This window comes from Doryrhamphus excisus, linkage group LG19 (genome assembly GCF_037039965.1).
Source record: "Doryrhamphus excisus strain RoL-2023G ecotype Guam linkage group LG19, RoL_Dexc_Guam_v1.1, whole genome shotgun sequence".
In the NCBI taxonomy this organism is placed as follows: domain Eukaryota; kingdom Metazoa; phylum Chordata; class Actinopteri; order Syngnathiformes; family Syngnathidae; genus Doryrhamphus; species Doryrhamphus excisus.
The window spans coordinates 2,555,926-2,575,923 of NC_136375.1; the positions used below are offsets into that span (position 1 = coordinate 2,555,926).

Here is a 19,998-nt window from a genome sequence, read left to right on the forward strand (position 1 = left end):
ATTCTATGAATTAATCTATTAATCAATTAATCAATAAATTAATCAATAATATAACAAACAACATTTTTTGAAATTGTTCCAGAAACTACATAAATACTGTAACAAAAATGATAATTATAATAATTATTATTACAAATAATTATTTATTTTGGAAGTTTGTCACAATTAAATGTTTTAAATATTTAATTTAATTTAAATATTAGTCACCGAGATTGATTGAATTATTTTTTTTATGAATTATTTTTTTAAATATATTTATATTTTTATATATTATTATTTTTTTTTATTAAAAAGGAGAAAAAAAATCCAAACCTCCATGGCCCTGTATGAAAAACTGATTGAGTCAGTGTGGAAAAGGTTCTAGGACTCTAGCCAGCCACTGCGAGAGTCATTAATCCACAAACACCCAAAACATGGAACAGTGGTGAACCTTCCCAGCAATGGCCGACCAACCAACATGACCCTAAGAGGTCACAAAAGACCCCACAACAACATCCAAAGAAGTGCAGGTCCAAGACCAAAACCACTGCTGGGCTCCATTTTGCCAGAAAACATCTTGATGACCTTTGGGAAAATACTCTGTAGTCTGATCGGACAAAAATTGGACTTTTTGGAAGGAGTGTCTCCCATTATTACATCTGGCATTTCAGAAAAAGAAGATCATAAAAACAGTAAAATATGGTGGTGGTAGTGTGATGTGGTCTGGGGCTAACTAACTAACAAATAAAATGAAATAAAATAGTCATTGATTTCACACCACGGTTAATTCTTTTGCCTTCTCAAGATTTTTTAAAATTAATTTAAACCCCCCAAAAAATCTAAATTAATGTCATAACTTTTTTTGAGGGGGATGATGTTTAAAAAAAAAAAAAGGTTCTAATTAATAAATAAATAAATAAATAAATAAAATTGTCATTGATTTCACACCACGGTTAATTCTTTTGCCTTCTCACAATTTTTTTAAAATTAATTTAAAACCCCAAAAAATCTAAATTAATGTCGTATAAGCTTTAAAAAAAACAGAAAATTATTCTATAATACTCCTTTTTTGAGGGGGAATATGTTTAAAAAAAAGGTAATAAATAATAAATAGTAAATAATAGTAAATAGTAAATAATAAATACAATTGTCATTGTTTTCACACCACGGTTAATTCTTTTGCCTTCTCACAATTTTTTTTATTAATTTAAAACCCCCAAAAAATCTAAATTAATGTCGTATAGGCTTTAAAAAAACCAGAAAATTATTCTATAATACTCCTTTTTTGAGGGGGATGATGTTTAAAAAAAAGGTAATAAATAGTAAATAGTAAATAAATAATAAATAGTAAATAAATAATAAATAGTAAATAAATAATAAATAAATAATAAATAATAAATAATAAATAATAAATAATAAATAATAAATAATAAATAATAAATAATAAATAATAAATAATAAATAATAAATAATAAATAATAAATACAATTGTCATTGTTTTCACACCACGGTTAATTCTTTTGCCTTCTCAAGATTTTTTAAAATTAATTTAAAACCCCCAAAAATCTAAAGTAATTCCGTATAAGCTTTAAAAAAAAGCTGAAAATTATTCTATAATACAATTCCTTTTTTTAAGGGGGATGATGTTTAAAAAAATGTTATAAATAAATAAATACATAAAATTGATTACACACCACGGTTAATTCTTTTGCCTTCTCAAGATTTTTAAAAAATGAATTAAAAACCCCCAAAAATCTAAATTAATGTCGTATAGGCTTTAAAAAAAACAGAAAATTATTCTATAATACTCCTTTTTTGAGGGGGATGATGTTTAAAAAAAAGGTAATAAATAGTAAATAGTAAATAAATAATAAATAATAAATAATAAATACAATTGTCATTGTTTTCACACCACGGTTAATTCTTTTGCCTTCTCAAGATTTTTTTAAATTAATTTAAAACCCCAAAAAATCTAAATTAATTCCGTATAAGCTTTAAAAAAAAGCTGAAAATTATTCTATAATACAATTCCTTTTTTTAAGGGGGATGATGTTTAAAAAAATGTTATAAATAAATAAATACATAAAATTGATTACACACCACGGTTAATTCTTTTGCCTTCTCAAGATTTTTTAAAAATGAATTAAAAACCCCCAAAAATCTAAATTAATGTCGTATAAGCTTAAAAAAAACCTGAGAATTATTCTATAATAATAATATAACCCTACGGTATATTACATAATGCTGTAACCACTTAATTTCAAATGTACCGCGTTAAATATGTACATTATATACATATACTAGTCAATCATACAGTTCATAATGAATGAATGAGGTGTTAATGTATGAGCTGAAGATGTGAAGAACTTACTGTAGCAGCTCTCACAGGCTCTGGCCAGACCCGGGTTCTGTCCTTGGCCCGGAAGTGGCGGGGCGGGGGTGCCGGCGCCAGGGGCTGCGGTGCCAGCGGCTCCGTTGACCAGCGGCGGCTTTGCGTTGTTAATCAGCTGGTTGGGATTTGGCTTGTTGCTAGGAGAGAACAGCGGGGCGGACATTGTGGACAGGTTGGCTCAAGAGGACGTCGCCCGGGCGTTGCCATGACGACTAACTAGGTAAAAGCCGTGTCCCCGTTTCTCAGAGTAGGGACAGAAAGGATCACGGCATTCGTAATAATAACCAAGCTATGTTGTATCCAATACAGTACTACAGTACATACAGTACAGTATTGCTGTACTACTCGCAGCAACCAGCAGAGGGCGCTGATGATTGATGTAAAGGATCGTATTGACAAGGAAATACTTACTAGTTGGGAATGTACACCTGCTTTAACTTGCTTTCCGCCTCGGCTGCTTTTAATCGTTTCTGTAGGGAAGACAAAAGAAGCGATATGTCATTTTAGGTTGACATTTATTTCTTATTTATGAGCATGTACTTAAAATAAATGTAATTATTAATTTGACCTATCATGTTGATACAACATTGGCTTGTAAAGTGTTGCCGTGGCATCCTTCATACTAGGGATCGACCGATTTTTTCGGGCCGATGACGATACCGATTTTTTCCCCCATCACCCTTAGCCGATGGCCGATTTTGCTTGGGCTGATATTTGCTTTTTTTTGCTTTTGCTCACTCACTTTATATGAAAAAAATTAAAATGATAACAAATATTACCGGTCTTGAATCTACTGTGTTCAGTGTTTATAAATATTATAAAATTTATATAGATTTATATATGTATATATATATATATATAATTTATATATAATATATTATTATTTATTATTATTATTTGGAAAAATAAATATAATAATAATATATATATATAAATATTACTATTATATAAAATTTGGATATAATAAATATATATATAATACCATATATTATTTATATATATGAAATTTATATATAATATACTATTATTATTTATTATTATTATTATTATTTATAATCATGTATAATAATAAATATGATAATAATAATAAATATATTTATAAATATATTATAAATATATATTATTATTATATTATATATATTTATTACATATAAATTTTATATATAATAAATATTATAATATATTTTGTAATATTTATAAATATACAGTAAATATAAAATGTATATATCATAAATATATATATATAATATATTATATATATTTAATATATATTATTATTAATAATAATTATTTATTATAATAATAAATAATAATAATAATAAATATATTTATATATAATATTATAATTATATAATATTAGATTATATATATATATATTTATTATATATAAATTTTATAATATTTATAAACACTGAACACAGTAGGATTCTGCTTTGTCAAACACACATTTAAACGGCATTATTAATTCAATTAAAAAATATTATTCATTATTTTAATTAAAATTAATTTTAAAAGGAATAAATATTCAACCATGTGCAAAACATTTCTGTCGTAGTTTAAGTTTTATCTAGCATCGACTATGTGATGACTGCTCCTCCGCAGTGCGACTACCTCCCTGACTTATTCCGCTTCTGACGGTGCATTTGTGATATCGAATTGCATTTGTGAAACGCATCAAACGAGACAGTATACCTGAACGGCAATAAAAAGCCAAATGTTGCGACTTCAAGGATATTTTAGCAACACAAACACACACAAAGATGATGCCTTTACCTGCTGCACATATCTGTCTGTGGTCTTCCACATGTAGTAATACTCAATGATACTGGTCAAGGACTTCCACGGCAACTGGGAAGGAAAAACAGAGCACGGAAATAATAAATCAAATAGGTTGCTGTGAGCACCCGATGTTGTCAAGGTGGAATATTCTGCATTTATGGCTGGCAAAACATAATATATATACTATATATATATATGTATAGCAGAAAAATCAATCAAAGTAGTCAAATAAAGTGGAGGCCCCACCCAAAATGATGGTTAAAAGTCTGTTTTGACAGAGGGCCCACTGAGGTGAGAGTGTTGGGTGGCACTGACGACAAGCAGCCACCAGGTGGCAGCGTGATGCACCCAGTCAGGAGTCGCAATTTGAATATTATTACTTCCTCTGGTCATAAGTCCTTTTTTGAGGGGGATGATGTTAAAAAAAAAGGTAATAAATAAAATATTTAAATTAATTAAATTAATATTATTCATAAATTTGTCACTTGATATTTTGTTTACAATATATATATATATATATATATATATATTTTTTTTTTTTTTTTCCAAGAAAAAAATGCAGCTCAGCTTTGTCCTATAGGTGAAAAAGCAGAGTGATGCACCAAGTCAGGAGTCACAATTTTAATATTATTACTTCCTCTGGTCATAACTCCTTTTTTGAGGGGGATGATGTTTTTTTTAAAAAAAAGAAAAAGAAATAAAGAAAAAGAAATAAATAAATAAAATAAAGTACAATAAATAAAATAAATAAATTATTTAAATTATTATTAATAAATTTGTCACTTTCATAATTTTGTGTACAATACATGTAGATATGCATGCATATGTAGATATATATAGTCAAGACAAAAATGCAGCTCAGCTTTGTCCAAGAGGTGAAAAAGCAGAGTGATGCACCAAGTCAGGAGTCGTAATTTTAATATTATTACTTCCTCTGGTCATAACTCCTTTTTTGAGGGGGATTATGTTTAAAAATAAATAAAAATAAATAAATAAAATAAATTATTATTATTAATAAATTTGTCACTTTGATATTTTGTGTACAATGTAGATATGCATGCATATGTAGTTATATATATATATTCAAGAAAAAATGCAGCTCAGCAAAATAAAAATAAATAAATAAAATAAATAAAATAAATAAAATAAATAAAATAAATAAAATAAATAAAATAAATAAAATAAATAAAATAAATAAAATATTATTAATAAATTTGTCACTTTCATAAATTTTGTGTACAATACATGTAGATATGCATGCATATGTAGTTATATATATATATATATATATTCAAGAAAAAAATGCAGCTCAGCAAAAGAAAAATAAATAAATAAAATAAATTAAAAAAATATTATTAATAAATTTGTCACTTTCATAATTTTGTGTACAATACATGTAGATATGCATGCATATGTAGTTATATATATATTCAAGAAAAAAATGCAGCTCAGCAAAAGAAAAATAAATAAATAAAATAAATAAAATAAATAAAATAAAATATTATTAATAAATTTGTCACTTTCATAATTTTGTGTACAATACATGTAGATATGCATGCATATGTAGATATATATAGTCAAGAAAAAAATGCAGCTCAGCTTTGTCCTATAGGTGAAAAAGCAGAGTGATGCACCAAGTCAGGAGTCGCAATTTTAATATTATTACTTCCTCTGGTCATAACTCCTTTTTTGAGGGGGATTATGTTTAAAAAAAACTAAATAAGTAAAATAAATTAAAATAAATAAAATAAATAAAATAAATAAAATAAATAAAATAAAATAATTATTTTTATTATTATTATTAATACATTTGTCACTTTGACATTTTGTGTACAATACAAGTAGATATGCATGCATATGTAGTTATATATATTCAGCTTTGTCCTATAGGTGAAAATTACTAATTATTAATAATAATAATCTGCGTCTTTGCAGCGGGCCACACGGCAGTCGGGTGGTTAGCGCGCAGACCTCACAGCTAGGAGACCAGGGTTCAATTCCACCCTCGGCCATCTCTGTGTGGAGTTTGCATGTTCTCCCCGTGCATGCGTGGGTTTTCTCCGGGTACTCCGGTTTCCTCCCACATTCCAAAAACATGCTAGGTTAATTAACGACTCCAAATTGTCCATAGGTATGAATGTGAGTGTGAATGGTTGTTTGTCTATATGTGCCCTGTGATTGGCAGCTGGGATAGGCTCCAGCACCCCCCTGCGACCCTCGTGAGGATAAGTGGTAGAAAATGAATGAATGTTAATACAGCCTTCCCTTTTGTTTCATCGCAGTCCACTTTTTGTGGACTCGCTTTTTTGGGTGTAATTTTAGCGCTTTTTAAAAACAAGAATGTATAGAAAGAATGCATGCTCACAAAATCCTGCTGAATATCCGTGAAGTCTTTGCCGTATTTCTCCAGCGCCTCCTCAAACAGGTTAGCCTCCGATGCGCTCCACTCCTCCATTTCATCCCGGCATAAGACCGGCCCGCCCTGTGGCACCAGCGCCGCTATGGCCCGAGTCACGTCGTAGCCCGTAGCGTGGAGTGTGTCCATGGCATGGAACTAAAAACAAAAGTAGCGATATAAAGGCATTTTTAAGCTTCTTGAAAAAGTATTTGTGTTTTAACACGAGGATAAGATCCAGGAAGAACAGAACCACATGAGGCTTCAAGGTCCGACACCTTGTTACCAATGACCAGAGCCTGCACAGTTCCGATCCAACCGATCCAACCAACGGGGCTCACCAAGGTGATGTCTCGGGAGGCTGCCGCGGCGCTCATGTGAAGGCTGGGCTGGCGCACGGAACTGCTGCAGTCCAAGGCTCTGGCGAACGTGCCCACCGACCTGCAAAGACGGAGAAAAAGATACGATACACAGCTCGGCATATAATCCGTAATTTGCCTTACCGAGCTACCACTAAGAATTGGTCGATCTGTTTCTCTGTCAGTGAGCTGCTGGGATCCCAGATCTTCTCCTCCAGTTTCTCCAGATCCCTGGCGTCCTCCTCGCCTACACACAAAAAAAATCAAATGTGATGATATCATTCAAATATAAAAGCCACTGTTTCTCACCTTCATTCAGGAGGTCAGTGATATCAGCCTGATACTTGTTCCCCACCCGGATCTCCCCCTTGTCGGCCAGCAGGGTCTTCTGCTGAGGGTCGTACACCAGCGAGTAGAAGAAGGCATCCTGGGAAAAGCGCACACAAAGTCATGAGAAGAGCAACAAAGCAAGGATGAGGCCTACAGGATTTCATGAAGTTCCCATTTACTTCCTGTTTTGATTCATTTGGCAGCCCATTTAGGCAGCCAGAGGAATCAACACAGGACGTCAACAGGAACAGCATGGAGTTTTGTACTACAAACCCAACAAAGGAGGTTCATTATGGAGATAAAAGCACAAATTCAGAAGATAAAAAAGTCCAAAAGTACAAGATAAAAAGTCAGAATTGTGAGGTAAAAAGTTAAAATTCAGATTTTAAAAAATTAAAAATCTAAATTATGAGACACAAATGTGCAGTCACGTGGTTTGTATTTCTTATATTTCAACTTTACTCAGAATTTCACGTTTTTATCTGATCATCATCATAATAATAATAATAATACAGGCTACCATACCATTCACATTTTTAACTTACCTTTTATACATTTTAAGAAATTTTAGTTTTTGTGTTACTACCCCAACCTTCCATAAGTGGGTCAAAAATGACCCGGTCAGGTTAATGAAAAATTGTCATCATTTCATATTCCAGGTATTCCTCAAAAAACATGTTTTGATATCATGCCATTCACATTTTTAAGTTATCTTTCATACATTTTAAGAAATTTTAGTTTTTGTGTTACTACCCCAACCTTCCATAAGTGGGTCAAAAATGACCCGGTCAGGTTGTTTTCTTGAAATATCTTCATAATGAAAAATTGTTATTTCATATTTCAGGTATTCCTCAAAAAACATATTTTTGATATCATGCCATTCACATTTTTAACTTATCTTTTATACATTTTAAGAAATTTTAGTTTTTGTGTTACTACCCCAACCTTCCATAAGTGGGTCAAAAATGACCCGGTCAGGTTGTTTTCTTGAAATATCTTCATAATGAAAAATTTTTATCATTTCATATTCCAGGTATTCCTCAAAAAACATGTTTTTGATATCATGCCATTCACATTTTTAACTTATCTTTTATACATTTTAAGAAATTTTAGTTTTTGTGTTACTACCCCAACCTTCCATAAGTGGGTCAAAAAGGACCCGGTCAGGTTGTTTTCTTGAAATATCTTCATAATGAAAATTTTTCATATTCCAGATATTCCTCAAAAAACATGTTTTTGCGATCATACCATTCACATTTTTAAGTTACCTTTTATACATTTTAAGAAATTTTAGTTTTTGTGTTACTACCCCAACCTTCCATAAGTGGGTCAAAAATGACCCGGTCAGGTTGTTTTCTTGAAATATCTTTGTAATGAAATTTTTTATCATTTCATATTCCAGGTATTCCTCAAAAACGTGTTTTTGATATCATGCCGTTCACATTTTTAACTTATCTTTTATACATTTTAAGAAATTTTAGTTTTTGTGTTACTACCCCAACCTTCCATAAGTGGGTCAAAAATGACCTGGTCAGGTTGTTTTCTTGAAATATCTTCATAATGAAAATTTTTCATATTCCAGATATTCCTCAAAAAACATGTTTTTGCTATCATACCATTCATATTTTTAAGTTACCTTTTATACATTTTAAGAAATTTTAGTTTTTGTGTTACTACCCCAACCTTCCATAAGTGGGTCTAAAATGACCCGATCAGATTGTTTTCTTGAAATATCTTCATAATGAAAAAATGTTATCATTTCATATTCCAGGTATTTCTCAAAAAACATGTTTTGCTATCATACCATTCACATTTTTAAGTTACCTTCTATATATTTTAAGAAATTTTAGTTTTTGTGTTACTACCCCAACCTTCCATAAGTGGGTCAAAAATGACCCGCGTGCATTTTCTATGGAATACAATCATTGATTGAATCCATTGATTCTTATCAATGGTCCTACAGATGCTAGATGAAATGATTCTTGTGTGGTCCTAAATATAATACTAAATATCATACAAGTGATTATTCCTAACCAAAATGGCAAAATTGGCATAAAAAGGCATTGATTCTAGTATGGGTCATTGAGTGTGGGGTCCAGTCACTCGTGCATCTAAGGGTTAAAGGTGACTCTAGGGGTGTTATTTCATGTGTAGAGGGCTCTAATAACTTTAAGAAAAGCGTCCTTAAACAGGTTTTCTATGTTCTAACCAAGAAAATATTTATACATAAAAATCAGGAAATTCACTTATCGCGGTCGGGTCTGGGACAAGGTTCTCAAGGAGCAACAAGCGCTCCTGTGGGGGACCATTCCCCATCTTAAAAGGACTCATACGCAGCTCTGTCTTGTTTGTGACATTGAAAAAAAACAGAAGACAAAAAAATGCAACTGACTTAAGTTCACTTGTAGTTCTGCTTTTGCTTTCTGCAAAACATGACCGGGCTGTTCTGGTTCATAAATAAAAAAAAAAAAAGTCATGGATGATGACAAAGATAGCATACCTCTCTATCCAGGTAGGACTTCAACGCTTCCGTCTCGTTCAGCAGCGTCACGCAGCATTTCCCCCTACAAGTGAGCAAGGAAAAAGGATGAGCGAGGTTACTTCATTAATAGGAGTTTTTAATGACAGTCTGGAAAGAAATATGTAGTATTGTGTTTTTTTTAATGGAGGACTTTGGTGCACCGCAGCGTACCTGATGTGCGTGGCGGGGAGAGACTCCAGCTGGCGGGACAGAAACAGCTCTCGGTGTCTGAGCTGATGCTTCTGCTTCTCGGGGAGGTCGGCCATCTCTGGATTCTCCATCTCTTCCTCCAGCTCCCCTGGGGGTGGGCGAGGGAAGGCAAGGCAGTAGTCAAAATGACATTAAATTAATATTGCTGTATAAACACATCAACACAAATTAGTCATCAATTATCCAATTAAGCGACATCTTGGCCTGTCACAATAACAAATATTATTAATACATGGTAACTGTCCTACTAATTATTACAACATTTCCCGAGACAATATTTACATTAATTATATAGCATAACAAAAGCGATACATTTGAATTTTAATTGAAATTCTGAAAAAGAAAAAAAAAAAAAAACAGGATGGTTTGTTTTTGGTGTGCATACAAGTTAACCGTACCCAATTTCTTCCTTGTCACTACTTTCGAACAATCGCAACATCGGTTTGTTCCGATGGTTTGCATCCGCCTTAGAAACAATCACTTGTGCGCCTTCATTCGTGTTAGCATACGTTGGCTCATGAGAATAACTTGCTGCTAGCATGCTATAGACCAGGGGTCTCAAACATGTGGCCCGCAGGACACTAGTTTGAGGCCCCCCGCCTTGATATGAAAGTTTAATGTTTGATATGGATGCTGTATGGTATCATGTACCTAGAAAAAAATATTACGTTTGATTAATGTTCATGTTAAAGGTTAAATAACTGTTAATAGTTATCCTCCCTATCCGTGTGGCAGTGGTAAGTTCTTGGCTATTTAAGTTGAAAGGAAATAACTTGAAGGCTACCGTTTAGGTCGCTAGCTCTCTAGTTTGCGAGTTAGCATGTGTCTCAAGACCCTGCAGTTGCGCAATATGTTGTAAATAAAGAGTATAAATGTGACTATAGTCGTGTTTTGTCATGTCTACAGGGCTCTAATAATGCTTTGTTCATTTTAATCTGAAAAAAATTATTTGTCTACCCACCAACTATATGTGGTTTCTTAAGTTTTTATTATTATTAATATTATATTTTGATTGATTTTCCCTATTCTTGATTTGTTTATTTATTTTTCATCTTATTTTGTGCAGAAAAATAAAAAGTAAGATATTTGAGAACAGTGGAATGTTTTATCAGAGCTTTTATTGTAGAAAATCGGAACCAAAGCACTGAAAAAGTTTGTATATTTTTCTGTTTTTAATAAATGTGTTTTTTTTTTTGTTTTTTTGGGAAAACCTGATGCAGCCCAGCCTTGCCCAGACCCTAGCTCCAGTGGCCCCCAGGTAAATTGAGTTTGAGACCCCTGATCTACAATATTGCAGTGTGTATTTCTATGGGATGTTGCAGGCACAGTTCTTATAAAAATGCACTAATGCCAGTTTTTACGACTTAAAACCGCATCAAATGTATCAATACCTCTTTGTGCCTTTTTGAGACCCCTGTCTCCCCCAGAAACAAACTGAAAAATGCAGTTTTTAGGCTACAAATTCATCTTATGATGAGAGGTTTGGAAGAATAAGGTCAGAGCGAAGGGGAAAATGGCTAAAAAAACGAGTCTAGCAATGAATGGCGGAACATTACACGAAGATAGAATTGTGTAAAGACAGAATGGCGGAGAATGAGCGCATGGATAGCGGGAGCGTGGGGGTGGGGGTGTGCACGAGTGTGTGCACGAGTGTGTGCACGAGCAGCCAGTACGTGCTCCAATTCATTTGGACTTTCATTAGAGGAAGCCAGACAGAGCTGGGGAGTCGCACAGGCGAACAAAAGCAATCAAGGGATTTTTCAGGAGAAGCGATGTGTGGCCAAAATCAATACGTAACTGCTTGATGCCTCGCTGCTTGGGCCCGCTCTCGCCATCGCCATCGCCAAACACACACACACACACACACTACAGTGAGCAGCTAATTATAAACTGGGATATTGAATCAAGTTCAACGGATGAGAAAAATAAAATGAAGTGAGATTAGGATGAAGGGACTTGGCAAGTCAGCGTCTGATGGCCATAGCCGCACCCCCCTTTGCCGAACAAATTATGCCTCCGTCTCACCTGTCCCGGACAATTATCAATTATTGACAAACGACTCGCCTTTCAGGGCTCCAAGGTGGCGAGGGGAGAGGAGAAGGAGCCGTCTTGTCTTAACAAACGGAATTCACCTTGATGGCATAACAAGTGTGGCTAACAAGAACGAGCATCATGGCCTGCATTTGATTGTTAAAATGATGTCAATAAAATCGAACATTTTACATTTAAACATTCAGGTCTGACCTAACTGCCTAAACGGGCTGCTGTGCATTACGCAAAAACAGACACCAAGTTTGATGTAGGTTCATTTTCAAGTAAAATATTGTGAATTCTGATGTAAATATTGACAAAAAAGCCAAATACATTCAGGTCTAACCTAACTGCCTAAACGGGCTGCTGTCCATTACACAGATACCGCCATTACATTTGATTAAGGTTCATTTTGAAGTAAAATATTGTGAATTCTGAGGTAAATATTGACAAAAAAGCCAAATACATTCAGGTCTAACCTAACTGCCTAAACGGGGTGCTGTCCATTACGCAAAAACAGACACCAAGTTTGATGCAGATCAATTTTGAAGTAAAATATTGTGAATTCTGAGGTAAATGTTGACAAAAAAAGCCAAATACATTCAGGTCTGACCTAACTGCCTAAACGGGCTGCTGTCCATTACGCAAAAACAGACACCAAGTTTGATGCAGATCAATTTTGAAGTAAAATATTGTGAATTCTGAGGTAAATATTGACAAAAAAAGCCAAATACATTCATGTCTAACCTAACTGCCTAAACGGGGTGCTGTCCATTACGCAAAAACAGCCATTACACTTGATGAAGCCTCATTTCATCAAAGTCTAATCTAGTATAAAGTATATCTTTTGGGATATACCATGTCTATACAGTTCTGATGGCCTTCACATTGGAGAATACACTCTTATGTCATGGTTTCAGTGTCGTGCAATGTTTTGGAATGTGCGAGCTCGTGTTGTGGCGCTGACACACCCGACCCCCCCCCCATCCCTCATCCCCCCTCCCCTAGCCCACGTAGGGTCTCGAGTTACCAACAACGTTGACTTTAACAATAAGCACAGCGTGAGACGAGGACAGTCGCCTTCCAGTTTTCCGAAGGCCTGCGTTTAATAAAGCATCTTCTTCCACCTCGTGATAACATCTAATACACACTGCGTGTCCGACACCGAGGAGGCGGGGCTTGCTGGTGCCAGGGTGAAGCATGTGACTTTAATCAAGCAAGACAATGCTAGCAATGTTAGACGCTTCATATGGCGATTCTCTTCTGTATGGGAACCAGGATGTCAGGGAGGTAACTGACCACGAAGGAGGCTGGATTACGGTGGAATCGAACCAAGGCGCAGTCGAGGGAGTGCTCCGAATCGCCGCAAGCAAAATATTTGATCAATGACTCAGCGCATACACACTCATGCAACGCATTAACACACTTCTCACATACGCCACCGCCATCCTTCGCCGATGCATGGCGAGCAACCCACAAGCCTTTTCCGCATACTATATAAGAACATGTGTGAACTCAAGCCAAAATACATCCATCCATTTTCCGCCGATTATCCGGGTCCGGGTCGTGGGGGCAGCAGAGACTTCCCGGTCCCCGGCCACCTCCTCCAGCTCCACCGGGAAGACACCAAGGCGTTCCCAGGCCAGCTGTGAGACATAATCCCTCCAGCGTGTACTAGGTCTGCACCGGGGACTTTTCCCACGTGGGCATGCCCGGAACACCTCACCAAGGGAGGCGTCCGGGTTCCATGTCCCAAGAACCAGATTTGGCTGTCGAAGACCAGGTAAAAAATATTTTTAAAAACTAAAAAAAAAATTAATAAAATAAATTTGCTAAATACAAGGATGAAGAGTCTTGAACCAGTTATGATGTGCTATATATATATCACTATATTGACACTTACTACGGTACACATTATGTTATTGTAAATAAAAAAATTACAAAAATAACAATAAAATTAATAAAAATTAATCAAATTAAAAAACATTTTTTTTAATTTTTAAAAATTATATTAGGAAAGCAGGAAGTGAACAAATGTAACAGTTACTGATTGGAGGGGTAGGATTTAATAAGCTTTGCTTCTTCCTACTCCTTTTGGACATGTGGAACTGTGAACTGATTATGGGATGCACTCAATTGTAATCTGATGCATGTTCAAATGAAATAAAAACATTACCATAAACAAATGGAGGATACCCAGTGGGATACATCGTGGTCCTCTACCACCATGCATTTCTTGCTTGTCTTTGCACCAGGTTGTCTACAAATAATGGCATTCAACTAATCACGTTTTTGTTTGCGTGTTTTCCTCTGTTTTTTTTTTTTAAAGTTCCCCATCACTGCCAATGTACTTGCATACACAAAACAAAATAAAGCGGGCCTCATTCAAAGACAGCCAGCAGTTACAAGTCCTGCTCTCAACATTCTGAAAACCACATCCAAGTGAACGGATGTTCACACACACATAGACATGTTGTCACACACACACACACACACACACACACACATCAGATCGAGTGGTGTGGGTTGTTTTTTTTTGTTTTTTTACATCTTGTAAGATAAAAAGGTGCTATGCTGCCAGGGCAACCATTTCTTGTTTTGTTATTTTCGTGTTTAGAGCCAGACTCCAGAATACCCGTGACCCTAGTGAGGATAAGCGGCATAGAAAACGGATGCATGGATGTTTAGAGGTGAGGGGTGCGCGAGGGGGGGGTTAGGTCGGTCGGGGTTTTGCTGGGTCACTCACTCGCATGCTTATCTGCCAGGGCGATGAGTGTGCTGGAGATGTCCCTGCGTCGGTAAAAACACACCACTTTGGCCTCCACGTTCCCATTGGCTGTCTGCGGATCGGAGAGACAATCGGCGTTACCATGGCAACAAGTGGTGCCGCACACAGCAATCCCTCCCATACACACACATCTAGATTAAAAAAAACACATAAAATAAAAGGTTCCATCTTAAGTTTGGCTGCCCCCCAAAAAACATGGCATGTTATGTTCAAGCATAAATATTGCCAATGTGATGACTTCATATAGGAGCATTTATGTATAGAACTCTATTGATTTCCTGGGGCAAAATAATGAAGTGTAAAAAAGCCATAATACTCATTTAGCCATTGATTTGTTGCCCTGAGCCAGTCATGCATGCAACCGGAGAATAAGTACACTAATCAAATCAACAGCCATTCTTATTCATGACACTGGAAATCACATCAAGAGATCTCCTTATGGGAAAATGGTTGAAATTTTGGCATTCCCCGTTCTTTCCGACCATTAGAAGTATCTTAACTTTAAATTTACATTTCTTTTCTTTTTATAGGGGTGTCGATTAAATGCTAAACTAATCACAAATAACAATAAACAAAACATGGGTGCATGCATGTCCGTTTTCCTGCAAGTGCATGAATGTAGTGATCCCTCTTTTCTGTCTTACAGTCTTATTGTCTCAGAGTGTAGCCTCGTGAGGAGCAATGCAAGGAAACGTAGTAACTTTACAATGTATTGTCATATAACGGATTTTCCAGACTATAAGTTGTTTTTTTTTCTAGCTAATTATGCATTTTTGGCCTTGTGCGACTTATGCATGTTTTTTTTCTACCTAATGATGTATTTTTGGCCTTGTGCGACTTATACTTCAGTGCGACTTATGTATGTTTTTTTTACTAGCTAATTATGCATTTTTGGCCTTGTGCGACTTATACTACAGTGCGACTTACATATGTTTTTTTCTAGCTACTTATGCATTTTTGTCCTTGTGCGACTTATACTCCAGTGCGACTTATGTATGTTTTTGTTCTAGCTAATTATGCATTTTTGGCCTTGTGCGACTTATACTCCAGTGCGACTTATGTATGTTTTTGTTCTAGCTAATTATGCATTTTTGGCCTTGTGCGACTTATACTCCGAAGCGACTTATGTATGTTTTTTTTTAGCTAATTATGCATTTTTGGCCTTGTGCGACTTATGTATGTTTTTTTTCTAGCTAATGATGCATTTTTGGCCTTGTGCGACTTATACTCCAGTGCGACTTGTGTATGTTTTTTTCTAGCTAATTATGTATTTTTGGCCTTGTGTGACTTATACTCTGAAGCGACTTATGTATGTTTTTTTTCTAGCTAATTATGCATTTTTGGCCTTATGCGACTTATACTCCGAAGCGACTTATGTATGTTTTTTTCTAGCTAGTTATGCATTTTTGGCCTTGTGCGACTTATGTATGTTTTTTTCTAGCTAATTATGTATTTTTGGCCTTGTGCAACTTATACTCCAGTGCAACTTATGTATGTTTTTTTTCTAGCTAATTATGCATTTTTGGCCTTGTGCGACTTATACTCCAGTGCAACTTATGTATGGTTTTTTTCTCGCTAAATATGTATTTTTGGCCTTTTGCAACTTATACTCCAGTGCGACTTATGTATGTTTTTTTTTCCTAGCTAATTATGCATTTTTGGCCTTGTGTGACTTATACTCCAGTGCAACTTATGTATGTTTTTTTTCTAGCTAATTATGCATTTTTGGCCTTGTGCGACTTATACTCCGAAGCGACTTATGTATGTTTTTTTCTAGCTAATTATGCATTTTTGGCCTTGTGCAACTTATACTCCAGTGCGACTTATGTATGTTTTTTTCTACCTAATGATGTATTTTTGGCCTTGTGTGACTTATACTCCAGTGCGACTTATGTATGTTTTTTTCTAGCTAATTATGTATTTTTGGCCTTGTGCGTATTATACTCCGAAGCGACCTATGTATGTTTTTTTCTAGATAATTATGCATTTTTGGCCTTGTGCGACTTATACTCCAGTGCGACTTATGTATGTTTTTTTCTACCTAATGATGTATTTTTGGCCTTGTGCGACTTATACTCCAGTGCGACTTATGTATGTTTTTTTTCTAGCTAATTATGCATTTTTGGCCTTGTGCGACTTATACTCCAGTGCGACTTATGTATGTTTTTGTTCTAGCTAATTATGCATTTTTGGCCTTGTGCGACTTATGTATGTTTTTTTTCTAGCTAATGATGCATTTTTGGCCTTGTGCGACTTATACTCCGAAGCGACTTATGTTTTTTTTTTCTTGCTAATGATGCATTTTTGGCCTTGTGCGACATATACTCCAGTGCGACTTATGTATGTTTTTTTTCTAGCTAATTATGCATTTTTGGCCTTGTGCGACTTATACTCCAGTGCGACTTATGTATGTCTTTTTCTACCTACTGATGTATGTTTGGCCTTGTGCGACTTATACTCCAGTGCGACTTATGTATGTTTTTGTTCTAGCTAATTATGCATTTTTGGCCTTGTGTGACTTATACTCCGAAGTGACTTATGTATGTTTTTTTCTACCTAATGATGTATTTTTGGCCTTGTGAATTATACTCCAGTGCGACTTACGTATGTCTGTGTTTTACCACCAGTCATTGCAAACGAGTGCAGCCGTGCATACTGATTCCAAGTGTGGGTTAATTATTTAAAAGAGATGCATTCTGAAGGATGCCGGCCATTAAATCAGCGTTATTGATAAACGAAAACACGCACCCACAAACGGAGACCCACGCTCACCTTATTCAGCTCCTCTATCCTCCTGATCAGCAGTGGGTTACTGGAGGAGTTCTCAAAATATACGTAATCTGCAAGGGAGCAAAGAGAAGGACATGTGGGGTGGAAAATGAGCAAAGTATGAAGGTCTTCAATAAAATATAGATATCACAGTCGTACGTTATGTTATCACTACTCTCACATGTACAATGTTATTGTTTATTGTTTTGGCAACGCATACCTTCTACATGTGTGTGTGTGTGTTTGTATGGCTCCTGGCATGGCTCCAGACTCATTGGAGGCTTAGCGCTCACCAGGATGTCCCCGCAGGCCCCCAGGCTTGGTGGGGCGCCTGGTCTTAGCCCGGCATGTGTCTTGGCTGAGTGCTGTCAGATTATACCCTGCACTTGGTTGGCTGCCTAGAGCGCCTATTCTCCTCCTAGACCCCCCCCACCCACCAACACCACCACCAACCTCCCCGAAACACACACACACTCACCCATCCCCCACAACGCCCCCTTGGGCGACCAAGCTAGAAATTGCCAAAAATTGAAAAAGAAAATCAGCGAATGAGGCAAAATAACATTTTACAAGCATAACGTTGAAATATTAAACATGTTTGCAATATGTTGCAACATGAAAAACTAAACAAATAAAGTTGGGATTTGGGGAAAATTATCTTGCAGAAAAAGTTATGTCAAAATATTAAGTGAATAAGTCATACTAAGCATTTACAGAGCGAAAGTGGAGATAGTTTGAAAATAAAAGAAAACAACAGAAATGGAAAAACAGCTGAATTTTTATGACAATAAAGGCAAAATATTTGGAGAAAAAAAATTGTATTCTGGTGAGGAAAAAAGTCTCAATTTTACTTATTATAATAATAATACATTTTATTTGTATAACGCTTTTCAAAATACTCAAGGACACTTTACAGAAGAATGGAGTTAAATAAATAAAAATAAAAATAAAAATAAAAATAAAAATAAAAATAAAAATAAAAATAAAAATAAAAATAAAAATAAAAATAAAAATAAAAATAAAAATAAAAATAAAAATAAAAATAAAAATAAAAATAAAAATAATTTTCAGTTTTTTGAAACTGGGAAGGTCAGGAAAAATAATGTTATTTTAACAACACAGATGAAATATTAAAGAAAAAAATACTGCCAAAAAAAGCTGCAAAATAAAACTAAATGCATTTTTAATTAAGCTTACAATTTAAATTTTTGAAAAATTCACTTAGGGAAAAAAACAGCAGAAAAAAAAACAAATACTAGGCTTTTATTTCCCCATCGACATGACATCACCTAGTACATGCCAAAATGGCGTTCGGACATCCTTTTGTTTGTTTACATCCTGGCATTTTTTTAGGCAAAAAATGCAAATGGTACTCAAAGTGGAATTAGAAGTTCCCTCATTCAGTCATGTTATTTTATTGAATAAGATTTAACTTTATTTCCGTAAAACTACAACTGATATGTCACGGTAATTTGTTTTGTTAATTTATTCGTGTTCTTTGTAGAAATGGGCCAACATTAACCAATCTATTGGCGCAATACCTTCATTTATTAAATGAAATTCCCATTTTAATTAATGTATATTTACTGTATTTATACATCTATTAATTTATATCTTTAGTCATCTGAATTTTTGTTTTTTTCTTGTAAAATTAAGACTGTATTCATACAAATTTGCAACTTCATACTTTGAAAATTATTACTTTATTCCAGTAGAATTCCGACTTTAAGCTTGGAAATATTGCTACTTTTTCCTCCTAAAATTCCTTTTATTACTCTCTTACAGCTGTAGGACTTTACTCTGGTGGTATTATTTTGGTTTTTACTACATCCCCTTTATAAATCACAAACAACGTTTATTTTCCTTTCTTGTGCGGATCAAACCACCAATCAAATAGCGGAGACGCTAGTCTGCCGATGAGACCGTTAGGATGCTAACCACCGAGACGAAAACGTGGATGTTTGCCCGCGGCTCTCGGCAGTCAGCATCTCGAGGGAGCCATTAAATCGCAGGCCGGATGACGTCAGGACACAACGAGACACTGTCGTGCTATTTCTTTGCGAAAAAAAGGTGGAATACTGGGCATGGACTTCCAAAGCCTGTAAGGAAATACCAAGAGTGGAGGAGGGAAAAAAGTCACGAATGGGCTGCTGTGGGAGAAGCGGGAGAGGAAGTGGGAGGGTGTCGCGTTCGCGTCACTCCGCCTCTCCGTTTCCCATCATCCCTCCCGCGGCCTCAAGCCGAGAAATAAACCCACACCCTCTGTCCTCCATTCACTTCCAGCCTTGGCCAACTGCCGTCCCTGCAAGACCGTGATGTCACGACGCAGTCCATGTTTGCATGAGCCAACCCACCCCCCCCCCCCCCCCCCCTTTGCCGGGTTGATTTGAACCAGGCCACCGAGACAACTTCAAAACACAGAAGAAAGAGGAAGCAAAAAGCAAA

The 19,998-nt window shown here is 35.3% G+C and overlaps 1 protein-coding gene across 2 annotated transcripts in view; it reads right to left on the minus strand.

Annotated features, from left to right (window-relative positions):
* The window catches only part of mta1 (metastasis associated 1), a 37,264-nt gene that overhangs the window by 7,771 nt on the left and 9,495 nt on the right, over nucleotides 1-19,998 (minus strand). For both annotated transcript variants that reach the window (XM_078798922.1, XM_058056335.2), the window contains exons 2-12: nucleotides 17,557-17,624; nucleotides 14,743-14,836; nucleotides 9,927-10,053; nucleotides 9,735-9,798; nucleotides 7,214-7,331; nucleotides 7,049-7,151; nucleotides 6,887-6,986; nucleotides 6,516-6,704; nucleotides 4,145-4,219; nucleotides 2,783-2,841; nucleotides 2,351-2,508 (exon numbers count right to left, since the gene is read on the minus strand). In XM_078798922.1, the coding sequence (XP_078655048.1) occupies nucleotides 2,351-2,508; nucleotides 2,783-2,841; nucleotides 4,145-4,219; nucleotides 6,516-6,704; nucleotides 6,887-6,986; nucleotides 7,049-7,151; nucleotides 7,214-7,331; nucleotides 9,735-9,798; nucleotides 9,927-10,053; nucleotides 14,743-14,836; nucleotides 17,557-17,624 (1,155 nt within the window). The remainder of the gene's footprint in view (nucleotides 1-2,350; nucleotides 2,509-2,782; nucleotides 2,842-4,144; nucleotides 4,220-6,515; nucleotides 6,705-6,886; nucleotides 6,987-7,048; nucleotides 7,152-7,213; nucleotides 7,332-9,734; nucleotides 9,799-9,926; nucleotides 10,054-14,742; nucleotides 14,837-17,556; nucleotides 17,625-19,998) is intronic.